General features: G+C 47.0%; 1 protein-coding gene across 2 annotated transcripts in view; it reads left to right on the forward strand.

Moving 5' to 3' along the window:
* The window catches only part of MAP2K5 (mitogen-activated protein kinase kinase 5), a 1,262,070-nt gene that overhangs the window by 637,611 nt on the left and 609,593 nt on the right, over positions 1 to 14,866 (forward strand). For both annotated transcript variants that reach the window (XM_078683055.1, XM_078683056.1), the window contains one exon: positions 8,713 to 8,761. In XM_078683055.1, the coding sequence (XP_078539181.1) occupies positions 8,713 to 8,761 (49 nt within the window). The remainder of the gene's footprint in view (positions 1 to 8,712; positions 8,762 to 14,866) is intronic.

Consider the following 14,866-nt stretch of genomic DNA (forward strand, 5'->3'; position numbering starts at 1 on the left):
GGACTCTGGAACACCGCATGATCACAGATTCTGACCCTCACTTACACGCCACCTTTAGAGAGACACTGTCCAAATTTGAAGAAGAGGCGGCCAGGGAGGTGAAGTACCGGGGCAAACACTGGGTGGCCCGGAGATATTGTGAGGGGGATAGGCCCGGGAGGGTGCTTGCTGCACTCACACGACCACCACGGGTGCACAACACTATACTGGAGCTTATTGATGACACCGGCACGACTGTCAGGGACCCGGCAGAGATACTATCCACTTTCACAGCGCACTACTCTTCACTTTATACTTCTACGGCACAGGTACACACTTCCTATGCTACCTACCTTAATGATGTGGCGCTGTGCTGGCTCAGCGATGGGGACAGGGAGTTTCTTGCGGCTCCCTTCGAGCTGGATGAGATCCGTGAGGCCATCATGTCCCTTCAGAACGGCAAGGCGCCGGGGCTCGATGGCTTACCGGCCGAATTTTATAAAACCTATGTTGACATAATGGCACCGGTGCTCAGTGAGGTCTTCACGGAATCTTTGGCCGATGGGATACTTCCCTGCTCTATGCGTGAAGTGGCGATCACCTCCCTTCTGAAACCGGATAAAAACCCTGCCGCTTGTGACTCGTACCGTCCACTGTCCCTTCTGAACTGCGATGTTAAGATACTGGCCAAAGTCTTAGCTACCCGGTTGTCGCTGCTCATGACCCGGATTGTCCTGCCTGATCAGTCTGGCTTCGTGGCAGGGAGATCTACGTCCCACAATCTTCGCACCCTTTTTACCTTGCTTCGCACGGTCCACCCCGACATCCCTATCGCTGCCGTGTTCCTAGACGCCACTAAGGCATTCGACTCGATCGAGTGGCCATACCTGTTTTCGGTTTTAGCCAGCATGGGTTTCCCCAAATTATTTCTCTCTTGGGTTCGACTTTTGTATACGGACCCGACGGCGAGGGTACTAATCAATGGCCGCCTGTCACAACCAATTGCGCTCACCAGAGGCACCCGGCAGGGATGCCCGCTCTCTCCCCTGCTATTTGCCATCGCGGTCGAACCACTCGCCTGTCGTATACGGCAGTTACATCGAGCGGGGGCAGTGCACTGCCTACAGCGGCAAATAGATGTCTCACTTTATGCTGATGATATCACGCTCTATGTTAAACATCCCGAGACGCATCTCAATCCCCTGCTTCGGGAATTCATATTGTTCGGAGGGGTGTCGGGTGTCCACATCAATTGGGCAAAATCGCAGTTTTTCCCCCTCACGGATGCGGTACATGCCTTCCCTCTCGATTACCCACTGGAGTGGTGTAGTGAAGATCTTAAGTATTTGGGAATTCGCATATCTCGCGATAAAGATGAGACGCTCCGTGCCAATTATGGAGTGGCCGTGACCAAATTGACGGCTTCGGTGGACAGGTGGATCACGCTACCACTCTCCATGGCGGGAAGAGCCTCACTTATAAAAATGGTGGTATTGCCCCGCTTCCTATATCTTTTCCTCAATATCCCCTACTACCCTGGTGCCTTTTTCTTCAGGACGCTCCGTGCGGAGCTGCGCAGACTATTCTGGGGCAGCAAGTCCCCCCGCTTAAACTGGTCGACGCTGACCCTTCCCTACGATCGAGGAGGTTTTGACATCCCTAATTTTGAAACTTACTACCAATGTGCACAGGCACACTTTGCCTACCATTGGATGGCTCCAACTCCTTTCATGCCACACATAGCGGTGGAGGACTGGATTGTGCACCCTATACCACTCAACGGACTGCTACACTGTCCTGAGTCATCCATCACCACTGCGCATACCTCAGTCTCCTGCACATTAGATGCGTGGCGTCGCATCGCTAGACACCTGTCGTGTCCGATGCCCTACTCTCCCAAATTACCGCTTGCTTATCACCCGCAATTATCTCTCTTGTCGGAACGAGGTTTCCGTCAATTATGTGATAGGTTACTCATCGCCCGCTGGGGCGACCTGTTCCATGAGAGTAGTTTCAAGACTAAGGAACTGTTCTTTAAGGCACAGGAACACACCACCCTCGAACTCTTTTACTATATTCGGCTGCGTGCGGGGATGCGGGACATCTTACCTGACTATCCCAACGAACCTGAGACCCTAGCCCCACTGCATTTCCTGTTGGGATCACAAGACGGGACCCACTTGGTCTCTGGTCTTTACCGCCAAATCCGAAGCGCGGCTCCGGAACCGGTCTCCAATGCTCGGCTGCGATGGGCTGCTGAACTTGCCCTCGATATCACCGATGAGCAGTGGAACTACTGTTGCACGCTCACCGCTCGCGTTTCCGCTAGCAGCAGATTAAAAATTATTCACTACAAATTCCTTCAACGGATATACTATACTCCGGCTCGGAAGTATAGGTTTGGGCTAGCTGACAGCGACAGATGTGAACGCTGCCATGCCGACCATGCTGATTTCCTACACCTGGCATGGGACTGTCCCCAGGTTGCTCATTACTGGCAGCTGGTTGTGGAGGCTATCGCGGAGATGGTGGGTGAGACGATGCCCGCTGACCCCTTGATCGCTATCCTCGGATACACAATGCACTTGCCTAGAGGATGCAGGAAATTTGTCGACACCGCCTTGCTCTTAGCCAAGAGACGGGTGGCTTGTCGCTGGGGCAGAGGAAGGGCGCCCAAATTTAAGGACTGGCTTACAGACTTGACTTATTGCCAAGACCAGCACACTACTTTTGCTGAATTGATACCCCCTTCTTGTAGGCCCAGGGATATTTGGGAACCTCTGATGCACTACCTGCTCACACGCTCGGATGACGATGCGCGATCGGATGATCTGCCTCTCCCTCCTCAATGCACTGACGTCCTTATTGGAACGCAACCTGTCAATACCTCCTGCTTCGTCTGACTTTCCTTGTCCCCCATGCACTCTCATACCCCTGCAGCGTCCTGAATGACCTAGGCCGCTCTCTCTTGGCCTGACCCACACCCCCCTCATGATTGGGCATGCATATCCCCCCTTTTTTTTCTACATCCACAGCACGCCTCACACTACTGCTGAGTGACACCCCGTTATAATTCATGCTTCTATGGGATGCACCTTTACAGGCCTCTGTTTCACTGGGTTGCAGTCCTGGACATTAGCTCCCCCATGGGCTGCGGCCTGCCTGACCCGCCTTGCTACACCACCCTTCATTGGACCTTTCACACAGTCTTATACAGCCTCATAGTTGTTACCTAAGTTGGGAAGTTTTGGTTCCTGTTTGACGATGAAAAACAAAAAAAAGGAGAGGGATTTCATCTCTCTACTGCAACGCCCTGTTCAACTGCTGCTCATCCTTGCTTGTCCTACGCCTCAGGCTGCAGAACCAGCGTCTTGTATGTTTTTCCTATACGCCGCCGGGCCTCCGGGATGTCGGCTTCTGGGCTGTGTACTGTTCATGATTTTTTGCTGCTGGCCTCCGGGTTGTAGGCGGATCGAGCTGTGTACAATACTCTGTTTTCTCCAATAAAGCAGTTTTGAACCCCAAAAAAAAAAAAAAAAAAAAAAAAAAAAAAAAAGTTACCAACAATATCACTTCTCTCAAAGCCACATCTTAAGAGGATGACTTCCTCCACGGCACCATGATCAGCTTATCTTACATCGCCTTTCTCTCCATTTCTTTAAACCAGTAATCTTCCACAGAAATGCACAAACTATAGGCCAATTTCACTGCTAAACGCAGAAGCTAAAATGCTGGCAAAAACATTGGCCGCTAGGTTACAACCGTATCTCACAATGCTGGTGCATCCAGATCCGTCGGGGGTCATGCCGGGCAGTAATACAGCACTTAACCTGCGGAGATTGCATAGCGTAATGGCCCGCATCCCCTTCATCAGGGAGGACACTGTCATTCTCTCATTGGATGCACGTATGGTCTTTGATTTAGTTGAATGGCCATTCCTTTTTGCTGTCCTTAAACACATGGGTTTTGGCCCTAAATTATGAACATGGGTACAGTTATTATACACAAAGCCACTGGCACATCCAGTGGCCAAAGGGCGCATTTCAGCTGATTTCCCTCTGGGACGGGGCACAAGGCAGGGCTGCACGTTATCGCAGATATTGTTTGCCCTGGTGCTTGAACCATTGGCGGCGTGGATAAGAAGAGACCCTATCATCCTAGGACTAAAATGGACGAGGGGTGGGGGGATCGTATTTCTTTATATGCTGATGATGTGTTGCTTTATGTGGCATCCCCCGAGCGCTCCATCAGTAGACTCCTTGATATTTGTGCAGCATACGGTAGGTTCTCCGGCTATACTATTAATTGGGATAAATCGCTCATGTATGTTCTTCATGGCTGCCCCCCCGAGACTACCACACGGCTGTGAAATACAGATTGCTGCTGAAGGATTTAAATACTTGTTTTTTTTTGTCACACCCCACCCCACGCAATTTACTGAGAAAAACCTCTTAGAGCCGCTAAAAAGATTTCGCCGAGACGTTAAACATTGGCAGTCCCTGCCACTGACACTATTGGGAAGAGCTGCCCCTTATAAATGATGGCGCTCCCCAGCTTCCTCTATGCCTTACAAAATTCTCAGTCCCCAGTTCCTCCCACCTATTTTAAGGCGATTGAAGCTGAAGTGAAAAATCTCCTCTGGGATGGAAAGCCAGCTTGCATAGACATGCAAAAATTAGTGAAGAGCTGGTACGATGGCGATATCGCCTTGCCAAATATAGGAGCATACTACTGGGCTTCACAACTCATATTAATAAACCAATGGCTCCACGCTCCACAAGAGGAACCAGCGCTTCGCATGGATAGATATATCCAGGGCAAAGAAGGCGTTATGGGGGCACTTTACAATAAATCCTGATAAAACACACTCACAGGACCTACAGCACACACTGTATAAATATGGTTCATTATGCTTCGTGCACGTGGCTAGGAAGGGGTAATAACACAATCTACACCACTACGGAAAACCCGAAGATTAGGTAGACTACGCAATAGTAAAGGTTTCAGGTGGTGGTACCTAATAGGTATCTCCAGGGTAGGAGATTTATGGAATAAGGGTGGGGTCATCGTGTTTTCTCAGCTGCAAAATACGATTGGATGGCGCCAACAGAAACTCTCCGCTACATGCAGATCAAGCATGCACTCACAAAAACGATTCCACCAGGCACTGAACTCCCAGAGGCCTCACCGTTAGAGGATAGACTATTGACAGACCACATGAATAAAAAAGCTATTTCCCAAACCTATTGTAAAATTGTAAACAATCAACCGGACCCCACAAAAACTCTAAGGGAAAGATAGCAGACGGACATAGGGGATCTGGACGAGACAGACTGGCAGGAAGCACTAGCGTCTCCGAGAGAGGTTGCTATACCCTCCAAATTAAAATTAGTACAGCTAAAAATTCTACACCGAATTTATTATACAAGAATAACTATGCACCGAATGGGTCGCATCGACACACCATTTTGTTTGGGGAAACGTGGGAAATTGGGTACTTTTTACCATACGATATGGGATTGCCCAGAGATTAAACCATACTGGGAAACTATCATGGGCACAGTTTCACAGGTTAGTGGGGCTGACGTAGTGCCGGAACCCAGGAGATGTCTCTGTAACAAGTCCGATGACGAACTCCGGACTTTGTTGCCCGTCAACACCGACAAGTCTCTGATAAACGTCATCTCACACCCTTGTACAGGAAGTGCTGGAGCCCTTTAAGAACAGCCCTCAAGCAGAATTCCAAGGGGTGTGGCCCACGATGTCGTCAGAAACCAGCCTATCAGCGTAGCAGGCAGCCAAAATAAGAGGGACGAACTTCTCTCACAAAGCGGAAGCTGGATTCCCCGGAGCAGGAGCAGAGTTTGTGGCGTGGACGGCGGGAGCAGGCAGAGGCGGAATATCGTCTGGCGCGAGCCAAGCGGTTATAGAAGGACACCGAGGCGAGAGCGGCTGCCACAGACGAAGACGTCAAGCCGGGAGGCCAACCAGACCGCGTCTCGCCCATTCACACTCCTGGTGGGGGATGGCTTGCCAAGGTACGGACAAAACTACCGGGGTTCACGGGACACAGGAGGGGGATGGGCACTGTTTAGAGGGAGGACACATCGGGGCTCACTTGGTGCTGAATAGAGGTGACTTCTCCCCTCACTCCTATTCCCTTGAGATAGGAAGTGCCTACTTCCCCGGCAACTCATTCCGGTGTTGTTTTTTTGTTCCATCCCACCGACACCGGGATAGTCAACTCTCAAGAATCGGAGCACCCGGTGCCCAATCCCAAGTCCAGGAGAAGCCCTGGTAAAGACGGGACCATCCCAACCAGGAATTCTGCCCTGGAAGTCTGAGGACGTTTGCCTTGATTTTCTTTCTGTTTTATATGTGAATAAAACAAATATCCTGACCCTCAATCATCTCTTACACAAATTTCATTTTTTTTGTTTTTGCTACCTTCACTCTGGCACCGATCCCTAGTTGCAACAGTCTCCTTAACATCAGGGAGCCGACATCTTAACCAAATGGCCCAAGACTGGGCGACGCTGGGCATGATGATAGCAAAGCGCAACATAGCTCAACACTGGGGAACGAGGACAATTCCAACCTATCATCAGTGGTGTAGGGATATGGACGGAGCAATGATAGCGGAGAAAGTTGTCTATGTGCATAGAGGGTGCCCCAAGAAATGGACACGTGTGTGGGGGAATGGAATACTTTCAGAGGTAACATCTGGGATCCGCCTACAGATGAATCGATGTCGGATGTCAGCGAATAATGGTCATGATTGATAGTGTGAAATGGTTATTGTACAATGTAGAATAACAGTATTATATAAGTAGAGAGAAATCGATGGGAAAATAAAATTGTAAAATACTCACTATGTAATTACTCAATGTCACATGTATATGCCTGCACTCGTATATCTATGTAATGTGTACCAATTATGTAAGATATACATTTAAAAAAAAAAAATGTAAACTGTGATCTTCAAATGTTTTTGTGCCGAGACTCCCCCTCTGTGGTAAAATAATTTAGTCTGGGTCCCTCAAAATAGAATTCTATATCCTCACAATTTTTATTTTTAAAATGCCAAATATTGCAGGGTAACTAAAATAGTATAGTGGGGCAGAATGGCATGTTCTCTTATAAATGTTGGCAAATACTGATGTTCAGTAGTGCTTTTCAGTTCATCGCATTACATGGATGCAATGTGAAACACTACAGGAGACCAGACTATTTCAAGTCAAAACGGAGGTGGAGGCATCTTAAAAGAAAAGTTTTTTTTAATCTGAAATCTGATACCTTTTTTTACAACAAATACAGTATATGAAATGGAAGATATATTGTAGAAGGTACCAAAAGGATTACACGATGTAGGTGTGCCAGATGGTTTATTTTGTCACATAAACTATTACAAAATATTGAGAATGGTTACCTTTTATTTTCTTACATTAACTTATTTTGCATTTCAATCATTTTTTGAAATAGCAAAATGTTATTAGTTTTTGGAGAAGTGGCTGAAAATGCTTGTGTCCTCAAATCTTCTATGGCCTCTGGCAACTCTAATAACTCCATCTGTCCCCAAGTTTGCATAGGACAGGAGAGTACCGAAGCATAGTTTGAAGAACATTGCTTTTAACTTTAAACTGGTCATATTCTTCATTGCATAAACATTTCCAGACCCTGCTGAGCTGGACAGTGATAGATCATCATAAACTTCTTTCCAGGTTGGAATAATTAAAATAAGAAGTTACTATCTAACTCAAGTTGAACTGGGAAAATATAATCAGTTCCAAACATCTCTCTCTGACAAGACCTTGGTGCCGCACCATAACCAACCTCAAAATGGCAGCTGATGTTCTCATACTTCTAAAACCTTTAGTTTCATTTGACACCGGACAGACACTACAATGTCTGTGAAGTCATGGAAAGGAAATGCTTTTTCTCCTGTCTTTACTAGCAGAAACATTTGTCTAAATGCAGTTTTCCAAATTACCACCTCTCTCCGTCTGCTGTGGTGTACCAAGAGTCCACCTCATATATGGTCTTTAGCTTCTATGTGAAGCTTCCTATTTGGCAATAAAATATTTTCTACCAATCTGCATGCTGATGACACTAACTCGGTCTTGGAGTCGTTAGGGAAGGATCTTCTGCATTTGATATAGGTATCTGAAAGCAAACCCAACACCGGGTTCCAGTATGGCTTGGTGACTTCTTCCCTCCCTGACTCCCAGTGCAAAATCGTTAAACTTTCACGTAGAGTTTCCGATCCCATTCAGTACACAGCCAAAAAAGCTAATGGTTACTGCTACCAACTAAGTCGCATTCTCAAAATCAAACTCCAGACACCAGATTCCAAACTAATTAAGCAAAATAGAAACTAATTCTCATGCCATTTAAAAAAATGTAAACTTTAGTATTTTATTTGGCCTCAGCCGAAGTTTGTAACTTCTCTGAAATTCAGGAAGAGCAAAACAAATAACAGTAGCTGCCAAGTGGCCCCAGGTCATGCGTGACACTTGTATCCAGTCCTGGCTTTTAATTGGTGCCTTTTGCAGGCTATGATCATCATGTCTGTCCTTTGAATGGAAATTACAAATGTATAAGTCACAAATTGCAAAGCAACACTGGCTAAAAACCCTGGGAGACTCTGAAAGCATGGTGTTATGGTGGAGGGAGGTGGGGTTTGTTCATGGTTATGTTCCTGCCCCTAAGTTGCTTCCTTTTTTTCTTCTGCAGGTTGTCAAAGGCCTTACCTACCTGTGGAGTTTAAAGATCTTGCACAGAGGTGAGTTATAACGCATTGGTATTGGAAAATGTTTGTTTGGAAACATTTGTCTGTCATTTTCGATCAGCTTGTCAAATTCAGCAGGTGAAATTAAATCTACAACGAAACAAAATGATGCATGATTGATTTCTCACCATGGAAGGGCCTGCCAATATATACACATACAGGACATTGGCATTTGTGGATCGGCTCTGCAATGGTTCCGCTCCTTCCTCAGTGATCGCTCCTTCTGCGTTGCCACCCCTCCTTTCCAGTCCAAGTACCATCCTCTGGACCTGGGGGTCCCCCAGGGCTCCTCGCTGAGTCCCACGCTTTTTAATCTGTACGTGCAGCCGCTGGCTGAGGTCGCTAGGCAGTGGGGCCTAACCATGGTCTCTTATGCCGACGACACTCAGCTAGCGGTTACGATCAGCGGGGATGCCGAGCAGGATGCCCCCAGGTTCCGAAATGGACTGAGAGAGGTGGCCAGCTGGATGAATAACAACTGTCTCCAGCTGAACGCAAAAAAAACGGAGGTGATGATCGTCGGAAGGGATGCGGACCATTGGGGGGACAGATGGTGGCCACCCGAGCTGGGGCCGGCCCCGGCACCAGTCTTGGAACTCAGGAATCTGGGAGTATGGCTCGACCACACATTGAGCTTTGTGACCCATACCAAGAGAGTGGCAGCATGCTGTTTTGGGGTATTACGCGGGCTAAGACCTCTGCTCAAATTTTTTGACGCTCCAACAAGACAGCTGGTCATCCAAGCAATGATTATTTCCCGGTTGGACTACACTAGCTCACTCCTTCTAGGAGTGAACCAAGCCGAGATCCTTCGTCTACAACGGGTACAGAACGCAGCGGCTAGGGCGGTGGTCGGTTTGCCACGGACCTGTCCCACTTCTAACACTCTGCGGTCCTTGCACTGGCTACCGATTAAAAAGAGAATTCACTTTAAGGCTCTTAGCCTGGTTTTTAAAATCCTGCAAGAGTCGGCTCCAGAGATTCTTAATAAACTTATCTCTCCCTACGTTCCAACTCGTTCACTTAGATCTCTTGGTCAATCCCTTGTGGTTGTCCCCCGCTTCAGACTCTGCCGGATGGGTGGACGCTCCTTTCGAGTGAAAGCTGCGACTCTTTGGAATGCACTTCCCTTGGAAATCCGTCTCTTAGATGACCTATTATCTTTTCGTAGGGCCCTGAAAACCTTCTTGTTTTAATTCTTTCCTGTTTTAAGTATCCCTGCCTCTCTGCTTGCTGGTTTTAGTGTTGTGTTATGTCCGCCTTTCCCTGCGCCAGGACGCTCCTTCGCTGGAGCATCTGTGCGCATTAAAAATGTGAATAACATAACATAACATAACATAACAACACATCTTAGGTTTAAGTAGTTGATTTATTCCTGATTTTTTAATTTTGGGATATATACCTTTGTTGTGTTTTATTATATTCAGGACTATTTGTATCATAATGTTAGAATTATCCAGCACTGGGTTGATTATTCACTCCAATGTGGAATAATAGGCAACCTTTGTATAGTTCTAAAACTAGGTAAGATGCCAATAGGCACTCCTAACAAATTATTTGCTGTAGTACCCCATTACTTCTATTTTATTACATTTGTGTGCAGTAGATGGTAGGTCCCAAGTAGTCTATACCCAAGTATCATCACACACTCACCAACCATTGGTGTCTGCCCCCATCTAGTTGCACTACTTTGCATGCACCACATTGTCCCTGCTGGCTTCTAATACCACTGTGCAATTCACATTTTTTCATATAAATCATCATTATTCCTTCATGATAAAATCATTATTTTCAAGAAAAGGTCGATGTTTTGCATATAGTGAAAATAAAGAATTACTTTATCAGTTATGTTTGTATTTATATGTTATAAATGTATGAAGTTTTATGTAGTGTAAACAGTGACACATTAGAGACAAATGTTAGCAAAAGCAAGAACAATTGTGAGACATTGTTAACTTCATCATGGGCAAAAGCAATGGGAGACTGTACATGTTTGCAAGCAGTATATCACTAAGGGAAGGAGGAGGGGGTGAGCATTGTAAACCAGGAGCAGCATCCAAGATGTCGCTTAGAGTACCCTGGCAGTCAAGATAAGTATAAGATTATAGACAAGCAAAGAAGATATGCAGGGGGTGCTGTATGCTTAAAAGGAAAGAAAACACTTGGGGACAATATTGGCTAAACATGAACCTTAATAGAAATGAGGGAGAGGAGAGGTGGGGCTAAGAGGACCGGCTAAAACCAGGATTGATGAAGGAAGAAAGGATGGAAGACAGTAGGCCGTTGTCATACAGCGGAGTTGACTAGGAGCTCACAAAAGGTATCTTTTGAAAGAGGAGTGCTTTCAGCTCAAACTTGATGGTGTCTAGAAATGCAGTGGTTCATAAGTCTGGAGGAAGGGAATTAAAAGAAATTATATTTGCACTCCCAGTGAAGGATTGTAGCATTATCTGTTACAGTTTAAAAGGTTGAGGCTCAAAAAGAAGAGCTTTCGAGCTATGCAGGGATCTAAACCTACCGGACCTTTTGAGTTTTACTGCAGCGTAACAAAGGCTTGACCATATTTAGAACTGTGTGGGTAATGCATGTCACCTTCTAGATAGCCCTGGCGTCTGTGAGTAGCCGTTTGAAAGTTATTAGCACTGGTGTGATCAGAGCTTTCAGTTCCGGAATCACGATGTGCTGCAGCACTAAGCCTTGCTTTCTGCGAGGTGTGATTTAGGAAGTCCAATCAACAAGGAGGTGCTGCATTGAGTCCTTGACAGCATCTCTGATTGGACCACAGTCTTAAGACCATGTTCTAGAATTGGCCAATTCCCCACAGAAGGCGCGGTTAGAAACACGCACACTTAGCCATAGCTTTGATATGCATTTCAAGGTTACGGTTATTTTCAGGTGTAACTCTTAAAGATTTGGCATTGCCAATGATGGACTGCTTTGTGTCAAGGATCCCACAAGCAAAATCATGTGATATTTTGATCACAGCATCATAGCTGTACATTTTGCACCCCCTTAAAGCCAGCCTGAGATATATAATATATTACAAGATTCATGGGTGTGCTTTTCCGTCCAGCAGACATGGTGTATTGTCATGTGAAGATGCTTGGTATTAATGAGAAGAATTGTTGGACGAGATTTACTGTCTTTTGGATTACTGCTTTCTAAAGAGTGTTTTTCTAATGTGTGGTGAAAGCTTCCTGTTATTGGAAAGATTTACATTTATTTGACATTGAATGGTACTGAAGTTTAAACATTATATTCAATATTTTCAGCTGAGTGCTAAAGTATGTCGTTGTTTTAGAGCAAAAGTGCCTGTAGTGTTTTTCTATTGAGAATCTTTTTTAATTGATCATTTATTCCTCAGAGTTCATTCCCCCTAAGGAATCACAGTTGCATGTGCAAAATGCATTTGGAGTGAATATTTGTTATGGTTTGAATGGTGAAAATAATAACCATTTGATATTTTCAGAGAAACTCATCAAGACATTCTTTCTCATGGCTTTGGAGGAATTAAACAATCAACACTGTTTTGTAAATCACATTATTCTATTCCTCAAAATATTTGCATACATAATTTTTGTTACAAAGACAAATTGGCTGGGTCAAACAGATCATATATTTGAGCCTGCCTGTAAGGGATGCAAGAGGTATAGCTGTGAAAAAAGTACTACTGGATTTTGTTTTACTAGTAAGCTCTGTATAAGATACCTGACTTATGCACCCATGTACTACGGAAGAACAATGCAGAAAGATATGAGAGAGAAACCGGAAAAAGCACTTGCATGTCTATTCAAGTCAATCTTCATTTGATTGGTGGTAAGTGGGCAGTGGCAGTGTCCCTCACCGCTTTTAACTGCGCTACCGGCGTATGAGTGATTACAACTTATATGCTGCTTATGCTGTTACATCTCTAGCGCTAATTTTAAAAAAGCTTTTAAACTCACTGGGCACTGGTGTGAAAGAGAGTGGGTCGCTGCACTCGCGCTGCTCATTTCATTTTGCAGTGTTTACTGGAGGACTGGCCGCGTTTAGCATTCTGCTTTGCTGAGGCACTAGGGAAGCAAGCAGGCTGCTACATCAACCAATCACAGAGTGCTGGACTCGTCCCTCCCTCCCGCCTCGTTCTGACGCTGGTGGCTAGCGCCGTTTGAGCAGAGGGCGTGGAGGGTCCGAGCCAGCTACTTCCTGCATTCCATCTGCAGCGCTCTAGCTGTTGGACGCAGGGGGGGATAAAAGGCACCAGATCTCGCAGTTCCGCGTGGTAAGTGGGCAGTGGCAGTGTCCCTCACCGCTTTTAACTGCACTACCGGCGTATGAGTGATTACAACTTATATGCTGCTTATGCTGTTACATCTCTAGCGCTAATTTTAAAAAAGCTTTTAAACTCACTGGGCACTGGTGTGAAAGAGAGTGGGTCGCTGCACTCGCGCTGCTCATTTCATTTTGCAGTGTTTACTGGAGGACTGGCCGCGTTTAGCATTCTGCTTTGCTGAGGCACTAGGGAAGCAAGCAGGCTGCTACATCAACCAATCACAGAGTGCTGGACTTGTCCCTCCCTCCCGCCTCGTTCTGACGCCGGTGGCTAGCGCCGTTTGAGCAGAGGGCGTGGAGGGTCCGAGCCAGCTACTTCCTGCATTCCATCTGCAGCGCTCTAGCTGTTGGACGCAGGGGGGGATAAAAGGCACCAGATCTCGCAGTTCCGCGTGGTAAGTGGGCAGTGGCAGTGTCCCTCACCGCTTTTAACTGCGCTACCGGCGTATGAGTGATTACAACTTATATGCTGCTTATGCTGTTACATCTCTAGCGCTAATTTTAAAAAAGCTTTTAAACTCACTGGGCACTGGTGTGAAAGAGAGTGGGTCGCTGCACTCGCGCTGCTCATTTCATTTTGCAGTGTTTACTGGAGGACTGGCCGCGTTTAGCATTCTGCTTTGCTGAGGCACTAGGGAAGCAAGCAGGCTGCTACATCAACCAATCACAGAGTGCTGGACTCGTCCCTCCCTCCCGCCTCGTTCTGACGCCGGTGGCTAGCGCCGTTTGAGCAGAGGGCGTGGAGGGTCCGAGCCAGCTACTTCCTGCATTCCATCTGCAGCGCTCTAGCTGTTGGACGCAGGGGGGGATAAAAGGCGGATGTGTCCTAGGCAGCGCAGCGGACGAGCGCAGCGGGCGCGACGATGGCGCGCCGAAGTTGCGCCTAAGTTAAGCCCGTCTGCGCCCGTCCGCGGCCGGGCGCGGGCCAGGGCCATCCCCCCAGGCCTTTTTCCGAGGCATTTAACCTGGAGCCGTGAGGATCTGCTGGCCCTCCGGGGCCTCCAATCCGAGCCATGCCTGCATAAAATGAAGGCGGGAAACACTCTAGGCTGTGACCACTGTAATTTCACCTTTAATCAGGGCATTATGACATCTAGGGGCCATCATGCCTTGGTGTGTGGTCTTCTAAATGTCCGATCCTTGCGAAAACATTGCTTGGATCTGCACGATCTTCTTACCAATAAACAATGGGACTTGGTTTTTATCACGGAAACGTGGCTAGACCAATATTCCATGCCCGAGGTCCTTGACGCTATCCCAGAGGGCTACTCCCTGGCGAGGTTAGACCGGGAAACTGGGAGAGGCGGTGGGATAGCTATTGTGGCCAGACAGGGCCTTCATTGTCATTTAGAACAGGCGAAGATCGTGGATGGTGAGGTTGGGGCATTTTCCATCTCTGTCAACGGCAGCTGCACTCTGAAGGGCCTGTTGATCTACAGGCCACCTGGCACTGCTGCACGATTTAGTGAAAGCTTACTCGAGGGTATTACTGAGGCAGCACTGCGAGTTGAGAAATATCTGGTACTGGGTGATCTCAATCTCCACCTTGATGATCCCACTGACAGAGTAGCTAGGGAATTCCATCAAAGCATGGAAGCTCTACATTTTGAGCAGAAAGTTCTTCAGCCTACCCATCAACTAGGCCATACCCTGGATCCGATTTTTGCCAATTGGGAACAGGTAGATGTCTCCGACCCTATTCCCATTCCCTGGACAGATCATCACTTGGTTCCCTTTCAGATCCATATTCAGGGAGCTCGGCCGGTGATACCATCGGCCTCTAGGCAC

Source organism: Lissotriton helveticus, chromosome 3_1, assembly GCF_964261635.1.
Source record: "Lissotriton helveticus chromosome 3_1, aLisHel1.1, whole genome shotgun sequence".
NCBI classification, from domain to species: Eukaryota; Metazoa; Chordata; class Amphibia; order Caudata; family Salamandridae; genus Lissotriton; species Lissotriton helveticus.